We start from the raw sequence: 22070 nt of genomic DNA on the forward strand, positions 1-22070 counted from the left end.
AAGTGATTTTCTGATACTGGCCACATATTTTGTTTTTAACAAAAAGACCAGAATGTTTTTGTTTTAGAACTATGTATTACAAAAATTAGGGAGTGTTTTTTATTTTTCTTGCATCCATTTTTCTTCCTATTTTGTTCACTGAAATATATTTTTAGTTTGAAGATATGTAGATGACAGTTGTCCAATATTCCTTTTAAGAGAAATCAATAAGCATTTAATTTTGGAACTATGGAATAAGAGGACATTGAAAGAAAGGTACAAAATAAAAAGGAGGGGGAAAAAAGGATTGCAATCTAAAATCCCACTTACATTAGTTCACAATTTTAACACCAGCTGGGCATGAATTGCTTACAGTACAAAATTCAATCTTGTTAGCTAGTCAAAAATTTTGGTATTATCCTGTTATTCATGCCTAGCTGCAACTGTCTTTATTGAAACATGTCACTGTTACCCAATTCTGCGTAATTGTTTCTTCTGATTTTCATCATACAACAAGATTAACAATTTTAAAAGTTGCTCTAGGAGACTATCTACAAATTATACAAGACTGTAAGGAAAATCTTGCAGTTTAAAAATTATTGGGTCTCTTGAATAAAGCTCTAAATTTGTTTTGTTAAAAATAAATTTTTAAAATTTTTGTATTGAAGTTTAATTTGAAACTGTTGTAGCATTTCTGCTCATTGTAAACTTTATTTGAAAATTTTTTTAGAATGAAGTAGGGTTCAAAAATTAAATTGCCAAACATGCCATGGGCAAAAGATTTCTATAATACATACTTCATGTAAAGATTTCTATAATACATAGTTTAAAACATTACATGCCTGAACAAGCATGTGAATATTCAAACAAATATTGATTAAGCGCCCTTTAAATTTTAATTATAATTTCTAAGATGTTGGATAGAATAAATGTACAATTGTATCAATTATATTTTATTTGACCTAAATATTATATTGAATTAAATTATTTAAATAAGAGTTTAATCCCCAAGTCATGCTTATTTTTAAAAAAAACTTGCCCCATATGCTACATAGAAGAAAATAATTTATTAATACGAAAGTCTATAACATAGTTTGAAAGTAACAAGTGAAACATTTCTTGACATACTTAATAATTCTAATAAAATCACATTTGTCATAAAAAATGTTCTGCATTACTAACATATGAAACAGAGCCTCTAAAAACTTTTAAAACCAAGGGATAAACAAATGTGATAGGATAAAATTATCGCCTTAGAGTTGACTCAGGATAAAATACAAACTTTTAAATCCTTTTATTAGGTGGCCAACATTTTGTAATAGAAAATATCGATTACAAGCCAGATTTCTAATAGATAAGAAATAAATTAATATAGTAGATAGAATAAATTTATTGTCCTAAGTTAATTCACAGTGTGAAGAAGGATAAAATGCAAACTTTTAATTCCTTTCATTAGGTGGCCAACACAGTACAATAGAAAATATCAATGAAGCACCCCTGTAGTTCACAATAACAGTTAGCCACCATATTAAAATGATTTTAAAATCTGTGTTTATTCTCAAGACAGACTAACAGCAATAATTTTGCTTTAGCTTGAATACACACGAAATTTAAAAAAAAAAAAAATTGGTAATGCAGACACACAGACATGTTACCAATAGTCACTGACCATTGTTGTTGGTAGCTTTTGTATTGATATTTTTATTATCAAACCATATATTCTTTTTTAAATATAATATTAGAATCTAATTTAGGTATATTTTAAGGATCAGAATCTCATGTGGATTAATAATAGCTAAAAGACTGCATTACAAGTAATGTTTTTGATATATATTTATATATAATAAAATGTAAAACTAAATATGTTTGTTCTTTTGAAGAACCAAGTATTTTGACTGGATTTTGTAGAATGAAAATTTTTATCAGTTATCTGTGCATTGCCAATAAGTGTCTCTTAAGATTCTGTCTTGTAGTAAAACCATTAGGGCACTCAGGACACTTATGAGGTCTCTCTTTAGAATGTACAAAAGAATGGTTCTTGAAACTTGTTCTCCAATACGTTGAATAATTGCAATAAGAGCACTGAAGAAGTGATTGCATTCCTGTAAATTTTTTCAACTGATCAGCGAAACCAATCGATGTCACTGAATTGTTGAAAAATCTTTTATATCCTTCAGCATTAGGCAAGATATCTGTAAATAAAGATGTTACATGTTTAAAATAAAATTTTAAGAAATTGTTGCTAGAAACTATACAGAAGGCACTTAAGCAGCAATTACAAAGTTACTATTTGTAACTTTGTAGTTGCATTTAGTTTTAGTATATTAAGAATTGTAGCGTTCTTTTTCTATTGCATAATCAAACCTATAAGTTTTTCACAAGTTAATGTAAAGGACCTGGCAAATTAATTTTGAGACCTGATACCATGGCAGAATTTACTTGCTGGATGAATGAATAAATGAAACATATTTATTAATACAATGCAAAATAAAATCAAACACAGAAGAAACAAATTAAACAAGTCACTTTTGGATCTCGAGGTCCATGTCAGGGACTACAGAAATGAGTTTATATATTATAATAAAAATAAAAACACAAAAGAGTTAAAATACAAACATAATCAATGTTTGAAGAATGACAAGACTGATATCAAAATTATAACTTTGAAAAAAGATAAAGGATGCATAAAATTACAACAAAAAATATCTTCATTAAGTAAAAAATTTTAGGAGTTTTTTTTTTAAAAAAGTTTATAGAAATTCCTTGATAAAATTTTTTTAATAATCTGGACTTTAAAAGAAAAACAGTTTCATTTAACTTGCGTCCACCTTAAGGTTATGATTCATAAAAAGGCTAAATATTTTACTTGAATATTTTCTTCAATTATCTTATTAATAAACATTAAATTAGATATTTACTCCAAATAAAACCTTGCCCTAATACGTAAATAATAAAATTTTTAAAAAAAGTCGTAATATAAGTGTCTGCAAAATTTCATAATGGTAGCATATTAAAAAACTTCATGAATAAAACTATTTTAATTTTGTGAAAAAGTGCAAAAACAGTGCTTACATAATAATATATGTAGACAAGGTAAACATTACATACATTATAATACATTTTATATTATAAAATGTATAAAACGACAATTTATAGCAGTATTTGGTTAAGAAGTTTCCTTTTACTGATGTTTAGAAATTTCAAAAGTTTCTTGAAATCCTGAAAAAAAATACGATAAAATTTAATTATAACAGCAAATAAAAGTAAAATGAAATTTTTTTTTAAAGAAAACATTATTTAAATTGATTGATTAATTGAAGCTAAAACACATTTTGTAAAAAAAAAAAAATGCTGAAGTCATTTTGAGTGTAAATTGAGAATTTAAATTAACAATATGAGTATATCTATAATTGTAAGTTCAGAAAATTTGAATTTTGACTATTTCAAAAGTTGAACAAGATTAAAACTGCTTCCAACTTTAAAATTATTTGTAAAAATATTAAGGTTTTATTGTTAAGAAGAGAACAAAATAATCAAGGATAGTTTTATTTACCATATTGCAGCTTAAAATAGTAAAATTAAAATATATATATATAAGTTTCAAAGAAATGTTTATCATTTTGAAATTCAACACTTGAACATATTGATTTTTGTATATGTGAAAAAAAATTATACGGATTGCAGAAAGCAACAATATATATATATAAAAAAAAACAGAAACAGTTGCTTCCTTATTCAATAAAAACAGACATTTATAAAAGTACAAAATAAAACAATTACATAAGTACCTAAATTAACAATATTTAAAAATAAATTGACTAGGAAAAAATTATCTAGAAATAGGTTTCATTCAAAAAATTGTTTAAATATTGTAGAAGTTCTTCATAAAACACAAACATTCTTGATTACAAGTAATCATCAAAATCATTAGCTCAAGAACATTAATTGTATTAGTATTAAGCAATATCTTACATACGATAATTGCACAAAAATATTAACTTCTACAAATACTGTGTTTTATGTTATAAGTGAGAAATGTGATTTATTTTTAAAATCATTTAGTGTGTGTGTATATATATATTTGCAGAGGTAAAAAGTTAACTAACCAATAACTGAAAGATATCACTAGTCTGTACACATTTTCACTCTTCCAGTTATATGTTTCTAAAACATATGTTTTTTTTTTAAAGTTAATAAAATTTAAATCAAAAATTTTAATACAGAGAAATAATGAAATATGATAATTTGTAATATGCTCATACTAAATAATCTTTCTTTTAATAATAATTAACCTCAAAAACTAGTGAACCCACTTTCATAAAACAAAAGATGGATGCACTTATTTTCAGAAACTGAGAAAATTTAAACTTATTTAATTTGGGCACTAAAAAAATTAATATATGAATTTTCGCAACAAAAAAATATATATATATATTTTGCTTTGTAGGCAGCAAAAAAAAAAAGGACTTTAGGATGCTTTCAGCCCTTACCTCAGATTGGAAACCATTGTACAATACAAACTGCCCATACATTTTTACCTGCCTTTACCAATTTTTTTAAATTTAAATATTTTATCCTATTGCTAATAAATATGATAAAATAACACTTTAAGTATGCTTGACCCATTAATTCTTAAGAGTTAAAACATTTTTTTTATATAAAAATTGAAGTGAATTGATTAACATATAATGATTTGAAAGTTCATAAAAGTTTTGAAATGGCATTAACATTACTGTTGACTATCACATTTGGCAATACAATTAGGACTATTCAATAATATATTTAAAAAATCTAAAATAATTTTTGGAGGCAATAATAACTTCAATTAAAAATGAAACATTAAAAAGCTATAGATTAGAGGATATATGTATATATGCAGAGTGTCTGAAAAGTATAGAAACAATCAAATATCTCTAGAAATGTACATCAGATCAAAATGACGTGTGAAATGAAACCTAACTCAACACTTCAAGGGGAAGGAAATATCCTGAATTGAACAACCGATTTTTTGCAAAACATGTTAGATGATAAAACTTAAAATTTATTATATTTGAAAAACCTATCTGAGACTAAACTCATCTATTCATCCCATCCCCTGAGACTAAAACAAATCCCAAGCCTAATTTAAATTATTAGAAAGGTTATTTCAAAAATATCAAAACAAAATTACTAGTTCTATTATTTTGATCTGACATGTTTATCTCAAAACCACCATTTACATACGTCTTAAACACCTGTATGTTCACAAAAACAAACTTACATAATGTTAATGATACAAGAATAATATTTAATCTTAGTGAATCTCTTATAATAATATATATAAAACCGTATATATATATAAAACTGTATACTATATAAAACCTTTTTGAGATGTGCCACTAATATGCAACAATTTTTTTAGAATGCATATTATTCCGAATTCTGAGCTTTTTTTAATAATGGTGATTAAATTATCATCTTAGAATGAAAAAAAGTTCAATATTCATAAATCAAAACTTGTCTCAATCCATTGTTAGAGAAGTGGTTAATTTTAAGCCTAAAATGCATCTATGTAGAATCACTGATAATTTGTAATTAATTACTGATAATTTTTGGACAAATTTTAATAAAAGGGCTCCATAATATAAGCTTTGTCATGAACATCCAAAACATTATTTTCATTTTTCTATATAAATGATAACTCTTTTTGATATAATGATAACTCTTAATTTATACATAAATTAAGAGTTATCATTATATCAAATGCCAAAAATTTTCAATATAACAATCATGAATGCTTAGAAAATAAAAACTTGAGATAAATTTGCAGTTTTCTTTCTTCAGTTAGTCATCCAAAAAACACTATTATTCAAATTTCTTTTAGCAATTGGCAAACTAAATTTATTACATCTGGATGAACAAAACAGTTAATTATCTTTTCTGTAGTTATTTCATGATCACACTGCGGTTTTTCAGAGCTAATTTCATTCTCTTTAGAATACAGTTTTAAAATAGATGTTGACTTGACAGGAATAATGTTCTGAAAACTAAAAATGTTGTCATTACATCTTTCTGAATGAACATTATCTTCTTTTTTCAATTTTGGAACTTTAGTTTTGCTATCCTGAGCATGGCAATTTGAAATATCCCCCTTATTTTTCAATTCTTTTAGAGTTGAAATAATGTAACCTAGAGTTTCATCAGGAGATACTAATTCCTAAATAAAATAAATGAAATTACAAATCAAATAAATTTATAACACAATTAATAAATTTAATTAAACTAACTGCAGTTAGCAAATTATTATTAAATGTCAAATAAATAGCACATTTCAATATACACGTTTAAAACTGATGTCCAAAATAGTGCGAGTGCTTTGGAATTTTACACAATATGTAATTATAACTAAATTACAAATATATCATTACTCGAAATTTGAATAGGAAGAAAGAGATTAAAATTTAAAAGTAACAATAATCAGAAAAGAAAAAAATTTATAACAATCAGAATGTATTTAAAAAATTGCATTTAGTAAATTACAATTTGATTTCATTTATTTAACGCATTTCACACATAAAACTATTGTCCCTCCCACATAAAACTGCTGTCCAAATTAGTGATAATGCTTTGGACCTCTTTTGGTTCCCTACAATATGTATTATTAGAAATTAACAAAAATAATATTATTTAGGACATAAATATGAAGAAAGAAACATCTACGAAAATTTCAGGCTTTAAGCATTACAAGTGCTCTTATGATTACCACTGAGCCCTAAGAAAAATCAGACTACAAATAATTTGATAACAATTGCAATACTACATTATTAATAACATAGCTGCTGACAACATGTACATAAAAGTTAAATTATTGCAAAATCCATTATTCAAAGAATCTGACAATAACCTAATTTCCTTAAAAATAATTTCAATTAAAAGATACACCATTAAATTATTTCAGCCTCCTTCTAAAAATATTCAGAGTTAAAAATGCATAATTTTCTTTTTAATTTTATTTTTTAAGTTAATATACAAATTTGATTTAAAAAGAAAACAGAAGTAATAGAAATTCATGCCTCTTTAGGATTCAACCATATTTCTCCCTCTGGTTCATAAGAAGATATCAAAGCAGTCATAAGAACTTTTGTAGCACTTTCTGCAAGATGACTACTGGAATCTGATTCCTTTAAATAAAACACACACAAATATTTATTGAAACTTTCTCCAAATTAAACAGAGAGTAATGATTCTTCATAGGAAATCCTCATTTTATTTATTTTAATAAATTTTTAGAATTTTATAAACTGAGTAGCTTAGTTACATAAACAGTTAAAACTTTATAGAAATCCTGACTCCCATACAGGTTTTAAAATAATAGTCATTTAAACAGTGAAGAAAAAAAAAATGAAATAAAGAAGCAAATTATTAGCTATAAGAGTCAATGTACAATCGATAACTTTTCAACAAAACTCATGATTAGTTTAAATAGCTATGTAATCGTTTGGGTGTGCATGCTAAGAGTTAATATAACAAGAGTCAGGTGGGCAAAATTTGACCTAAATGGTTAAAGAATGAGGATTGATCTCGAACAGTGCAAAAAAAAGAAATCCATTGTGATAAATGTGTATCATAAATTTTAAACTTAGTTTGAATCTAATCTAAGAAATTTGATGTTCCCTTTGGGTAGAAATTGCAAACAGATCAGATATGCACAGTTAGCAATATGTCGCATTTAAGCTCTGTGGCACTAGAAAGTATAAAATCAAACTAATTCAGATTTGCATTAAAAAATAATTCAATACAATCAAAATCTTTATTTACAATCATTTTCCCACACAGATTTTTAGAACCATAATAAAATTGAATAATAAAAAAAAAATTAAATTCAAATTTGAAATGGACTAGATTTTTATCAATAACCAAGGAAATCAATATATTTAAGTTTTTAAAGCTGAGAAAATATTTTTTAAGAAAAAAAGTAAGTGATCATTATTCATGTTTTTTTTTTTTTTTTATTATTTTTTTTTTTTACAGTTGTCAAGGTAAAATTAGGAACTTTTAATTCTTAGCATAACTAAGTAGGGGTTTAGTTTGACCTATTCCAGAAACTCGACTATTGCAGAAATATTTGTTCTTTTCCTAAGATAAAAACTAATATGTATAAAATTACAACATGAGACTCAATAATTTGTTTTCCTTTGTTGCAATTAATAACTTTGAATTATTCAACTATGCATAACATTTAAATTAAACTTCAGGTTCATTTTTTAAAATTTTGTTGAAAAACTTTAAAAAGTAACTAGGTTTAAAGCATTGTTGTTGTATTTTTACTAAATTGACACAATTTGTTTTATTTTTAAAAAAAAACTAAAATAATAATTATTTTTCAACTATTTTGCAATTAACAAATTAAAGAGGTATCTGGTACATGATTATTTGACACAGTTAAAAATACAAAATGTAGATTTAATTAAATGCACTTATGCTTTGTGTGTTAATATTTATGTGCTTTTTTACTTGTATTTACACTAAAAATAATTTATAAGTAATATGAGCTCAACTTAATTGTATTATTTAAAAATTAAATAAAATGTAAAAAAATTAATACTTTAAAAGTTTGATGTTCTTAAACATATTAATTGAGGGACCATTAAAAAAATTTAAAAGTTATGCCAATGCATTTAACAGTTATTGTGAATAAGGTTTAATGGCATTGTTGCTATAATCACTTTCGGACAAAACATGGTTGTTAACCTAGTTCTTATATTCATCCCCATGTAAATATTGACACACTACCTCTAGCAGAACTCAAAGCTGACTCTCAGCATTTAACCATTCAGGATATTAGAGCTCATAGCTTTAACCTTTAACTTCATCGAGAAGAATACCATACTGACTGCACAAACCAAAGATTAATCTTTCAATAATTCATCTGGATGCACCCACTCAGCTGCTGCTCAGAACATTGCAGCCAATTAATTGATCAAAAGAGAAGAGAGCAAGAAACGTACATCCAGCTATATTTATCTTGCTATCTAATTAACATATAACTAATGCCAACCACTTAACATTTAAAATAAACTAAGATTTGAAAAAGAAAATATAAACCAACCACCTGCTTATGACGTATATTGGAGGAAAAAAAGTTAATTAATTACGTTTGGCAAAAATTATAACAGATTTGCTCCTCATGAATAAAAACGAAACTATCAAAAGGGTATAAGTAAAACCTCTAAAGTAGACAAAATCATGAATTTTAACCAGTAACGCAAGTCAATTGACAGTTTTGAATTTGCCAATCAAAGAAAGGTTTCTCAATTTGATCCTATTTAAAAATTCTTAAATGAAAACTTATTATTATTGTCAAAAAATATATATACTGAGTTGAACAACAACAAATTACAAATGCACTTCAAAATTTAAAAAAAAAAAAAAAAAAGCTCTGCATTGTTTTCAAGCATTACAGTACAGAACTGATATCATTCTAATAGATGAATAATAAGAAATCTAATAAGAGCAATGAATTAAGAATAAATATTTTCATTCTCTTAATACTGAATTTAAGATTTTTTTTTTCTTTTTCGATTCTTTGTTATCTTTAATAGAGGACTACTGTATCCAATTGTGGTTTTTTTTTAAACTAAAAATAAAAGGAACACAATAAAAATAAAAGAAATACAGTACAGAACCCGTTATCCGGAAATCAGAAAACCAAAAATCCGGAACGAAATTCAATAAATTTTCCCGCTATTTTTTTTAAAATTTTTTTTTTTCCTCATAAGATTTTAGGATTTTTCTTTCTTTTTTGAAAGATGTTTACCCTAGCATCATTTTGGAAATAATCATTAGTGTATTACTTCGTTTTTTCAAGATTATTTCCAAAAATTTTTTTTTTTAGTTGGGTTTAACAATAAAAAAAACGACTTTTTGTAGCGATTCAGAAAACCGGAAAAATCAGTTATCCGGAATAGCGATGGTCCCGATCGTTCCGGATAATCGGTTCCCTACTGTACAATTAAAAAAAAAAGAAATATCAGGGGGAAATAATGCAAATAGAGAGTTTGACATCCATTTAAAAAATAAATAAATAAAATAGGAAATACCTCTTCTAACAAACTTTTGTTCACAGCTCAGGTTTTCTTTTAGTATTATGTTGAAATATTAAAATATATTAGTTAAATGACCTATTATGATTTTAAACAATTCTTCATAAATTTTGAGATTGGTTAAAATAGCTTTTTTAGAAAATTTGACATAACTTTTATAACATCTTATCTCATAAACAAATTACATTACGAGATAATTTTTTGATATTGAGTTAAATTAAGGCTTTTATAATTAGCATAGTAAAATGATAAAAATGTATTAAATTTACAATTTGTTATTAGACCTTTAATTGGTTTAAAACAGATTTTTATGATGAACATTTTAATAAGATTTAAAGCTTTTTAACAAAGTTTTAATTTATGGGACACCATTTTTCCTAGTTTTACAATAATGTGTGGGTCCCAAGGTCCCAGGTTGAACAATATTCAGTGAAAATCATGAACATATTCTTCTAATTGTTTCAGGAAATATTTATGATTGAGATATGCTTACCAATTTGATCCAGGTATTAACACTCACAGTGACAGAATCTAAATTTAAAACAAAATGCCACCATCCCTTAGGTACAAACAAGACTTCATCATTTTCCAAAATCACAACATAGGGATGAGCTTTCTAAAAATTAAAAGATTTTATTAAATTTGTAACTTCACAAAAATATAACATACATGTGACCTAATTAGTATGAAAAACACTGATATGGCATAAAGATGGCAATTTCTCAGCATATTTTGAGATATTAATGCACAATAGTGCTAAAAAATTCAATTTAGTAAAAATACTATAAATATAAGTAACATGTCTGTTATAATTAGAAAAAGTTCAACAGTATAAGCAATACAATTTTATCAGAACGTATTCTCAAAATATTTACAAAAATGCCACTTAAAGCAAAAATTCAACTTTTTGGAATATTTTTGCTTTCTAAATGATGGTGCAAATTATTTTTTTTCTGATTAATGATTTATGCAGTTATAGTTAAAATAAATATATTTATAGTTAAGAGTTATATTTACAGTTTATTTAAAGTTCTAGTTAAAATATTAAAGTTATAATATTTAATTTGAGTATACCTTGAATATAAATATATTTATAATTAAAAATTTAATTAAGCTAATATTTAAATATAATATAAATTTATATATTACATAAATTTATATATTATATAAATTTATATATTATATAAATTTATAAATTATATAAATTTATATATTATATAAATGTATAAACAGTTAAGTTAAATTATAAAGTTAAACATGTTAAAGTCAAGTTATAGATAACATTTAATTGAAAATTATAGATAGTTTCTTTTCTTGAATTGAAAGAGGCATTTTAAAATTGTGTTTAATTTCAATATACCATTAAGGTAATTAATTTTAACATAATGATTATATTAAGATAAAACACTATTTTTCTCTTACCTTTTTCCATTAAAGAAAGCTTATAAAGTAAAAAATTAAATAATTAAAAGTTTATTAATAAATATTTACAGTTAGAAAAACCTTCACAAATGCAACTTTTTACTGAATTACGAAATAAATGCTTTGATAATAAAACAATAACTGATCAAAATTAAACAATTTATGTCTGTTGAATAAAAAGATACAAATAAAAATGGTCTGAAATGAAGTATAATTTCCGAATATTTATTGAATAAAAAAACTTTTAACTAAATACCTTAAAAAGAGGATGTTTTTCTAGATCAGGTTCTGCAACATTAACTGAACTAAAAATGCTAGATTCTTCATAGGGTATTCTAGTTGGATAGAGAAATTTAGCATCCTCAGGTGGAAAAAGCACCCATTTTTTTCTAAAAAGAAAATATTATTTTGTCATTTTTAAATAAATAAAATAATTAAAAGTTTTAAAAAAATTGCTTTTAGAAACATTTGGTGCACACAATAGATAAAATTAAATTTTGCACTTGAACAGTTGATAATATCCAAGAAATAAAATGATGTTTCAAATGTTTATAGAAAAATTTTTCATTTAAAAAAATAAAAGGAAATGTAATTTTACAAGAGTCAAACTTAATCATAATTACAGAATTCAAAAATATTTATGATTGAAAGTTGGTAAAAACACAATTAATAACTAACTAGTCTGTTAGTTCAGTAACTAGATGAATTTTTTTAAAGTCATGTTTAATGACTTTCATTGGTAATTATAATTTGTTTGCTTAAAATTTAAAGCTTAATCAGGGATAAATATAACTTTAAAAATAACACTTTCATAAACTGTGGCTTGTAACAGACAATATTCATGATTCAAAATAATTTGTTTCAAATGTTTATATATCATTTTAAAAATAATTAAAAGAAATTTAATTTTTACACAATTCTAACTTTATCATAATTACAAACATGGTAGCAAAATTTATTGAATCAATTTGCAGCATAACCATTCATAAGTCAAAATTTGTCTGCAAATCAATCAAGGGGGAGGCTATTATTATAAAAATAAGGTTATGCAATCGTGTGAATTGCAAAATTTAAATTCGCAAATTCAAGGTAGATAAAAATTATATACAAGAAATGCATGATGCTTATATTTAGTTTGAAACACATAAAATTATACTTAAAAAAGATGATGGAAGAAATCCATGCGCCACGAAATGCTGTAAAGGAACGAGAGTAGAGCATAAACATTGGATCATCTCCAATATGTTTAGTCGAACTGTTGGAAGCCAAAAAGAAGTTATACCACGTAGATAAAATATCCATATCATTCCCTCAAAGTATGCAAAGAATTTTATAATATTTCCATTTTTTCTGTAAAGATCATGCATGAATTTCTGTTATCACTGCTAAGTCAGTTCTATTGTAGACGAATTGTCACATTATCCCTGCAGAAATTGTTTGGGGAAAAATTAAAATCTCTCTGAAAAATCTTGCCCTTCAGTGACTACGCTACTGAAGCATCACACTGCCTGATTATTTTAGGATTTTAAAAGGGGGGAGAAATGATTCCCAATTGAAATTTCAGATCATGGAAGGTTTCTGTTATTGAATTTACAGAGTTCAAAAACATTTATGATAGAATGTCAGTATAAATACAATTAATAATTAATTTGTTTATCAAATCAGGAACTAGAAAAAAAATTTAGAGCTACATTTAATGACCTTTGTTTGTAATAATATCATTTGTTAACTTAAAATTTAAAGTTGCATTAGGGGCAAATATAATTTCAAAATGAACAATTAATATTTGCAATATGTGATAGACAAAAAAAAAAATTTTTTTTTACTTAAAATGAAACTTAAATATGTACAAAAAGCTTTCCAGCTTAACCACTGTTTAAAAAAAACTAATAAGTGCAGAACATCAGCGTTCTGCCTCATAGTAATTTTCCTCTACTGAACCAGCTAAACATTTTGTTGCAAACAAGACAAGCAACTTTCCTCCAAATACAACCAAGTCATTACCTATGATGCCATGCTTTGTTTACAAACACACAACATGGTGGTGAGCAATGCGCATCAGCTGCTGAACTTTCTCAACAAGTTGGTACCTATGGATCTCAAGTACGATGGCAAGCTAGCTGCCACTAGAGATAGAACTTCAGTTTTTTATGACGACAGCTCAGTGTCTTAATTAATCAATGTGCCACCGAAGTTCTATAATGTGAGACAGTATTTCAGAGGCAATATTAACCATTTCAGAATGAATGGCTTTGAAATAAGCAATTGATACTTTTAAGGTAGCAAACCAAAAAAAAAAAAAAAATTAGATTATTGTAAATTAGTTTTGAACAAAATTAGCAATTACAAAATTAGCAATGAACAAAATTAGATGAGCAGAGAAATGATGATTTAGATGGATATTAAATTGTTTTTAAACACATGCTGAAAATCTGAGAACTTTTCAAAACTATCAGCACAGGTATTACTTCACTATTTTCAATCAAATTTTAATATTTTATCTACGTAAAAACATTTGCATTTTTTACAAATTAGTTCACACAAGCTTATCTGATAGGTAGAACTTCTTAAATTTACAGTGTGTATATGAATTTAATAACAATACATACAAAAAAGTATTCTAGACTATGAAATTCAAGAACTCAAAATAAATTAAGCAAAAAATATAACAATAAAACATTTACCTTCCAAAAACTTGAGCAATTAAATTACAGCCATAGGAATCAACATGACAAGGTGTATTGGCACCAGTGCTACCTAACCAAAAAGTGCTATCTTTTCCAGTTATCTCTGGAAATCCAAACTGTCCCCAGTTCATATCCTATCTTGAAATAAAATGATTCATATATTAGAAGAGAAGAAAAGCCCATTTTTGATTTTGAAAAGTGATTGACTTTATAAATAGATAACTAGTTTTATATAAAGCTCCTTTTATAAAATTTCAAAGTTAGATTTCATCAATTAGCATACATAATAAAAACTGGATGTATTAAAATATTTATTATTCATTTTATCTGTTTTAATTTATTTTAATCAATATAATAAAATGTAAAAGCAACAATTTAAAAAACAGTTTTTATAATATCTGTCCTGTTGTTTGGGTAGCTATTCTTTTAATAAAGTTAATCACTATTTATGAAAATTCATTAAATTTTGTTCACTTATACACTAGGCCTACTTTATTATACAATATATAATATTTATAATATTTATGAGAAGATTAATACATAACTTGTAAAATAACCAGGGTTGGCAAGTTTTTGATAAATGACGGTTTTAACCATCAAGTCAAAAACCTTTTTTTGACAACTGTCAAAAACTTGAAATTCTGGTGTAAGGATAATTATAAGCAATTATAAATATGAAGTATTTTTAAATAAACATAGAAATAAAATTACAAGTGATCAATCAATTATGTTTTGAATTATTTTAACATTAAACTCTTTTTGTTTTGAAAATTACTGTCGAAAACTCAAATTTTAATGTAGAAAATATTAAATAAATATTAATTTTAAAAAATGCGTCAAACAGGGGTAGCAGCAAAGTTTTTTAAAATTTTAGGGTAATTTTAGGAACTTTTTTCAAAAAATTTTAGGTAAATTTCAGGGGTAATATATGATTTTGCTAGGATAAAAACAGATCACACGGTAGTTTATTACATAACAGAAGATTATTACAATTCATCCACACATATCATAAATAATTGCAAGCCATAAAATAAAGCTCTGAAATTTATTAAGTCAAGAATGAAATCTCTAAAGTGTAAAAATGAAATTTCAACTTTACATATTACCTATCAGAAATTAAGTGCATAATTCAGGAACAGGCAAAAGTGAGAATAAATCAAGAGAAAAAATAAATTAACACCAACTTGGATTTTTATTTAATTTTTACCTTCTTAATCAAAACTTTATTATTACTTTACTTTATTAAGAAAATTTATTGTGTGATATTATTAGATTTCAAATCAGTTAGAGAAAAACAAAGTTAGAGAAAAACAAATTAATCATGATCATTTTTCTAAAATATTCTTGATATGATTTGTGAGATTCTTTTACTGCCCTCAATAGTGTTGTGGTGATCTTCAACACTCCTCCATAATTTCGAATGGTATCTTTGATTAGTCTAAGCGACATAATAGTATACTCATGGTGACTCACATTAAGCATTGCTTTATTTATCGAAAAACCTCTCTCAGGATCAGAATTCCCATGTGTCAAAATTAAAAGTTTTAATTAACGTAGTTAAATTCTTATATTTTAGATTATTGCTTTTTTATTTATATTTAGCCTATAACTAATATTTTAGGAACACCAACAAAATTTTATCAGATTTTTAGGAATTTTAGGGTTTGCACATGCTTTTAGGAATTTTATGAATTTTAGGGGGAATGCGACCCCTGCGTCAAATTGCAGTCTATCTAATTGGTAAATTTGTTTAATTATTGAAAATAAAAATACAAAAACAATCATCTCATAAAAAAAGTCCTTCGATAAATATTGTTCATTTTTAATATAAACATTTAATGCACAATTAGTCACATTTGTTTCATAATTTCAAAAAACTAACTTAGAATATTTAAAACTGATTAAAAAAAATCTAGAACAGCCAAATTAATCGACTAATTGAAATTTTTCTAAATAGTAGATAAAAAGAGGAATAAAAAAATGTAATATTAAATATAACACCATATATAACAAAACCATGTTGGTTTTGTTATATACCATATTGAACTATAGATGCCTAATTGAACTAGACCATATTAAGCCATATATAACATATTGAGCCATATATACCATACTGAACTATATATGCCTAAAATGCTGAATCCATTCAAATATTTATCATACAAACTGTGTTTTGCTTTAAATAGGCTATTAATTAGATACTTTTTCATGACTACATTCTTGATGGTTCTGACAATGTTACTGGCGTTAAAAGTGAAAATTATCTATTAGAGGGAAAAGAATTTTTCAAATATTCAATTATTTTATGTCTGAGCAGAAATATAGGTTTTAATTCTTACATGTTATATTTGTTCATTAATATTTAATGAAAAAAATCAAAATTAAGTTAACCTGTAACATTTTAAATTCCTTGGAAAAAATAATATTCATATAATTGTAGCTGGAGTATGCCCAAAATTTTTCCTTATTAAATTTATAAAAAGGAGTCTCTGGGGTTGCTACCCCATGCTGCCAGTCAATGAATTGAGAAATAGTTGCCTCCATATATTGAGCATCTCCTTCCCATGATGTACCTAAAAAAATAATATTAATATATTTACATAGCTGCCATTAAAATGAGCATCAATGTGTGAAATATATATATATATATATATATATATATATATATATATATATATATATATATATATATATATATTTCACACATTGATGCTATTTCACACACACATATATATAAACAGTATAGGACCGACGAAATTCCGTATTTCAGAATTTGCCGAATTTTGGATCTCTTTCGGAAATTCTAATATGATGCCCATATATAATGATAATTCAATTATACTGTGAATTTCAGAAAATTAATTAATTTCAGTAAATTTAGTTAAGTTTTGATTGTAGATTATGAAGGGGGCGAATTTGAAACTGTCCAATCTTAAGAAATTTCATTAATTAAAATAATAATCTATATAATAGAAATAACAATATATATTTTTTATAAGCTAGCGAAATTTTTTAATAAGCTAACAACTAAATAGGATTTTAAAAAAAAGCTATCAATTAACAACAAAATAAAGAAATTAACAGTTAATAATTAATAAAAAAACAAAAGAGTATAATTTACATCAAATAAAAAAAGCACCAATTGGGATAGAATTCATTTTATTGAATGTGAATTATTGAATTCATTTTATTGAATTAGAATTCATGTGGTAGTGCCAAAGTCAAAAGGGTGTGGCTAATTTATGGTCAAACTGGAGAGGGAAATGTGAGGATAAACCAGTAGAGCACCTGCACAGCTGTCAAGATTGATTGATCAGTTTCTTCCAACTTGCATTTCTTTATTTTGTTCATTGGAAATGCAGGTGTTTTTACTTTTCCCTTTCACTTCATTTTAATTTTTTAAAAGATAAAATAAAGTTAATTTCTTCAACAGAATAAAATTCCAAATATAAATGATTTTTTTCTCTTATTAATAAAAATTTCTTTTAAAAAAAATAGATCGGATTAAGTGATGAATTTCAGGATGCTGAATTAGGGGTTCCATACTGTATTCTAGTACTGTAATAATAGAATTATCCAATATGACTGACAAAATTTTTAGGATTGCAATATTTGATTTCAATTTCAGTATGTGACAGAAGTGGCACCAATAAAAATGTGCCAAAAGTGGTTGGCGAGAAAAGAAATCATCTTATTTAAGGTTAAGATTCCATCATTAAGGTTCCATCTTATTTAAGGTTAAGACTTTGAACCATTAGGATTGAAACCTCTCTGGTAACCTCTCATGGAAAACAAATTATTAGATGAAAGGTTATTCAGGACCTTCATTTTTTTATTTTATGCAATGCAAATTTTTGCTTTACCAACCTTACATCACAATATTTTATATATTGATATTGTTATTATAAACACATATTGTAGAAAGATATCCAAACTATTGTGACATATTGTTAAAACAGGGCACACTTATAAACTAAATCTTTCATATGAGAGTCCTATTTTATATTTTAACAATAATTGATTGAAAAATTCTTTGAATTAGATTATTAACATATTAGAAAATATGCAGTTTCAGGAAAAAATACAACAGATTATTTTTATTTGCACTTAGCAATAACACACACAGTGAACAATTACTTAGAAGCAAAATTATATCATATGATAAATATCCTTTTCAACTTTTGCTGAACTAGAGATATAAGTACCTTTACAGGAATTTGAAACTATCCTGAAATCAAGAAGAACATCTGTAAACATTTCTCGAAAATTTTTAATGGAATCAGAAAATTTTATCCCGGTTTTTGTCCAATATTGGCCTTTAAACACTGTAGGGACATTTAAATATTCTTCTACAGCTCTCCTAACTTCAGAAGAAATAGGAAATGGACCAAACTTATCCTCCATCTAGAAAGGAAAGAAAAAAAAATGCCATAACAGTTTTTACTGATAATCAAAGAATCTTCTATAGATCAATTATTTAACAGATTTTAATATTAAATGAAAATGAGATTTTAACTAAAATGTAACTAAATTACTGTCAAGACTAAAATATTCGTAAGCATTAAACACATTTTCTCTAATAGGAATTTGAATCTGTTTTAAAGGGATGTAAAAAAATGCAGAAGCATTTATTTAAAAAACTGCCTAGGCAGTGATGCTTAATTAACTGTTGTAATATGTACTACTGGTGTTGTTAAAGGTACCAAATATACCAATAATAGATTGTAGTTATAGGCTTTCGAATATTGATAAATAAATGTATTTTTTGGATTTAGAGAAAACATTTGATTGTTGTCAGCTTTAACTTGACTTAAGAATGGGTCAGTTCCCCAGTACGAAGCTTCTGGAGTTCGTTCTAAACTGTTCTATCGATGTTGCTCAAAAACAAACTGAAAGTTTTAATAGATTAATCTTAAGAGAAAAGTGCAAATATTTTTTCATTGTTTTTTGTTAAAAATACATAATTTTGTGCTGAATTCACATACTTTAAAAACAAACTTTTCATAATTCTCAACATTGCACCTACTATATTTTTAGTCACTTCTTCATCAAAATAAAATATACATTTAAAAATTGAAAATTTGATTGGTGTTTTTAAACAGGAATGATCAAACCACATTCAGTAGGAATGTTCCCTAAATTTGCAAAAACCATGGACAGCAATTTATTATTCTTCAAGATTTCAACTTTTTTATAGTTTAATTTTCTGAAAGAAAGATTCAAAATATAGATAAAAGAATTATTATTAAATGAAGAATAATGAGTGACGTTAAAATTATGAATTGAATCAATCAAAAGTTATGATTATCAAACAGTTGTTAAATGATTAACAACTGTTCACCTAAACCATAAACTTCTCAAAAGTTAAAATTGGAGGGCTCCAAGAACTCCATGCCATGGATTAGCCTTATTAATTTGCTGATTATAAGTGTAAAAGTCAAGTCCTTTCTTTAATAAAATTAAAGCTACTTCTATTCGTAACCAGGAAAATAACTATACCTAAATTTAAAATGCCCAATAAAATAATCATAAATATTGAAGTTTCACGCTTTTACATTTCATGCTTTCATTTTCATGCACACATTTTCATGCTTTTGAATCAAGAACAGTGAATTAAAAGTAGCATTGACATCAAAATAGGGATCACATTTTCAAACCGATATTTAAAAATTCAACTAATTTCTAATAATTAAAAATATTACCATCAGCTTCTTTTTTATGAAAATCAAAACATTAAGAACGAATTATTTAGATGGGAATTAAAAATTTGAATGACTACATTTGAAGACAGGTAACACATTTAGTATTAGATTTATAATTTTAATAAAATTAATTTTTTAAATAGTTGGAACTTCCAAGAATTTTATGTGCTTGAAATGTTGCTTTTATATTGCTTATTATTTATGCCTTCAGGTGTTTGTTTCTGCTCAGCTAAATACCGTCTTCATTATGCTTAAACTCAGACAAATATCGTTCTCCTCAATAATGGGTTCTTTTCCATCAAAATATTTGCACTGTAAAAATAAATATAAAATTTAAATATTAAAAAATATAAAACATCAATCAAAATGAACTTTATAAAGAAAGATGTTGCCATTGAAAAAGAAGCAAAAATCAGCTTTGAATCTTATTTGCTTTGCAAAAGTAGGTAGCCGGAAGTATACTAATTTGATATAAAAACAAATCTGACTGTCATAAACAAACTGACGATAGAAATTTGATAATTAAATAATTGCTTTTAACATGCCAGAATTTCTCCTATAAATTTTATACTCAGAAATAAAATACTTTTAAATTAAAATTTTGTTTTACATCTTAAGAAAATGAAAACATTCAAGTTATTGACGCATAACAAATCTTTTAGTGGTATATTTTTATTGATATTTGTTGAAGTATTCTCTTTAAATGCTTCAAATTTAGTGTGTTCATTTCTTTTTAATCTGTTCAAATGTGACCTCATGTTTCAAAAGATCAATTTAGTTGTTCCTGTTTTATTTGTTTAATAAAAAAAAGTTAACTGGAACTTATTTTTAAAATGTCATTATATAATTCTCATTATTATATTTTGTAAAAAATTTTATTGCCTCAAATTTTCTGAAACACTTATCTCTTTTATAGAGGAAAGCTTAGTGATCAGTTCAAAAGATGACCAGGGCCTCACTGTTGGAGATGTTGTTGAGATAAATGCAGCTGAAGGAGAATGTGGGAGGTACTAAAACATTTTTATTCATACAAATCTTTACGTTTAATTTGAAAATGAAGTAGTAAAGAAACTTAAGTAGTTTGCATGTTAAAGAGTTATTTTGAGTTCACAATCTGTCATGCCAACTACAATCGCTGAGGCGTCAATTGGGTTTTAAACTTTCAATTTTGTTTATTTAAAAAAATTTTGAGGTTTACTCAAGAGAGACTACAAGGTATACTCTTTGAGTTGGTTTGTGTGATGTTTTTTTTTTTATTAGTTCCTCACTGGTATCTGCCTGGAAGTTTCCAAGACTTGGCCATTGTTTTGCTACAGATCACGATTTGGAAATCTTCACTAGACTAAAATAAATGTGACTATATTTTACTTGCTAACTGTGGTTTTCTGGCCAAACTTCAATAGTGTATTTCAGTCTGCAGAAAGATTTCTGTAATGGTTACTATGCTAAAATATTAAAATATTTGGAAATATTTGGAAAGATTTGGAAATCTTCACTAGACTAAAATAAATGTGACTATATTTTACTTGCTAACTGTGGTTTTCTGGCCAAACTTCAATAGTGTATTTCAGTCTGCAGAAAGATTTCTGTAATGGTTACTATGCTAAAATATTTGCCAAGTTTTTGCGACTTTTGGGTATTGGCTCACATGAAACTAGAAAAAGAAAATAATATCTCAGAAGGGGACCAACTCTCAGGGTATAACTCAGACAAACCTCTACTTATTTTTTTAAGTTTAAAATCTTTTTGATATCTTAGTGATTGTAGTTCGCAAGAATAGGTACCGATATGAAACAATTCAACAAATTCCCCATTTTAGCAATCTATTATTATAATGGAATCTTAATTATCTGAAATCTTTTTATTTCTATGGGGCACTAAGTCCCAAAAGCTCTTAATTTTCTTTTAAATTTTCATTTTCTTCACCTCAGCTTTCTAACAGTTTCTTAGCTGATGAAAGCTCTACCTTTGCTCCATATCTTTCTTCTGCTTTAATTAATTTTTAATTAACTATTCAACTGTGTAAATCTTTTATTTTTATTCAGAGTGCTACATAATATTTTGGTTAAATATTAAGTTTTGATGTATATTTCCTTGCATTACATTTTTTGATTGTTTCTTGCACGTGTCATCTATTTAAGTCTTAAAAAAGAAAAGGGAAAAGCATTTTTTGTACAATTTTGTTGGTGGCATATCTT

At 25.6% G+C, this 22070-nt stretch overlaps 2 protein-coding genes across 7 annotated transcripts in view; one reads left to right on the plus strand and one right to left on the minus strand.

Moving 5' to 3' along the window:
* Window positions 1–3065: 3065 nt before the first annotated feature.
* On the minus strand, window positions 3066–20097 carry LOC107443127 (HSPB1-associated protein 1 homolog). 3 transcript variants are annotated; one of them, XM_087167854.1, is made up of 9 exons: window positions 19873–20097; window positions 18376–18574; window positions 16562–16743; window positions 14168–14304; window positions 11740–11872; window positions 10555–10677; window positions 7032–7139; window positions 6025–6175; window positions 3066–3198 (listed from the first exon to the last, which is right to left on the minus strand). In XM_087167854.1, coding segments are annotated over exons 1-9 (1038 nt in total). In that variant the 5' UTR covers window positions 19876–20097; the 3' UTR covers window positions 3066–3196. The 3 variants fall into 3 exon arrangements, with proteins under 3 accessions (XP_087023980.1, XP_042899779.2, XP_071039561.2); XM_043043845.3 differs by lacking the exon at window positions 3066–3198 and having other exon boundaries at window positions 4049–6175; XM_071183460.2 differs by lacking the exons at window positions 3066–3198; window positions 18376–18574 and having other exon boundaries at window positions 5640–6175; window positions 19873–19989.
* Window positions 20098–20305: 208 nt separating this feature from the next.
* Window positions 20306–22070, plus strand: part of Iml1 (GATOR complex protein Iml1) — a 60191-nt gene continuing 58426 nt past the window's right edge. For all 4 annotated transcript variants that reach the window (XM_043043847.3, XM_087167856.1, XM_043043849.3 and 1 more), the window contains exons 1-2: window positions 20306–20536; window positions 20789–20879. In XM_043043847.3, coding sequence (XP_042899781.1) covers window positions 20494–20536; window positions 20789–20879 — 134 coding nt within the window. In that variant the 5' untranslated portion in view covers window positions 20306–20493. The remainder of the gene's footprint in view (window positions 20537–20788; window positions 20880–22070) is intronic.

The sequence above is a fragment of the Parasteatoda tepidariorum genome, chromosome 7, assembly GCF_982258835.1.
Source record: "Parasteatoda tepidariorum strain Cologne lab strain chromosome 7, Ptep-v5.0, whole genome shotgun sequence".
Taxonomy (NCBI): Eukaryota; Metazoa; Arthropoda; class Arachnida; order Araneae; family Theridiidae; genus Parasteatoda; species Parasteatoda tepidariorum.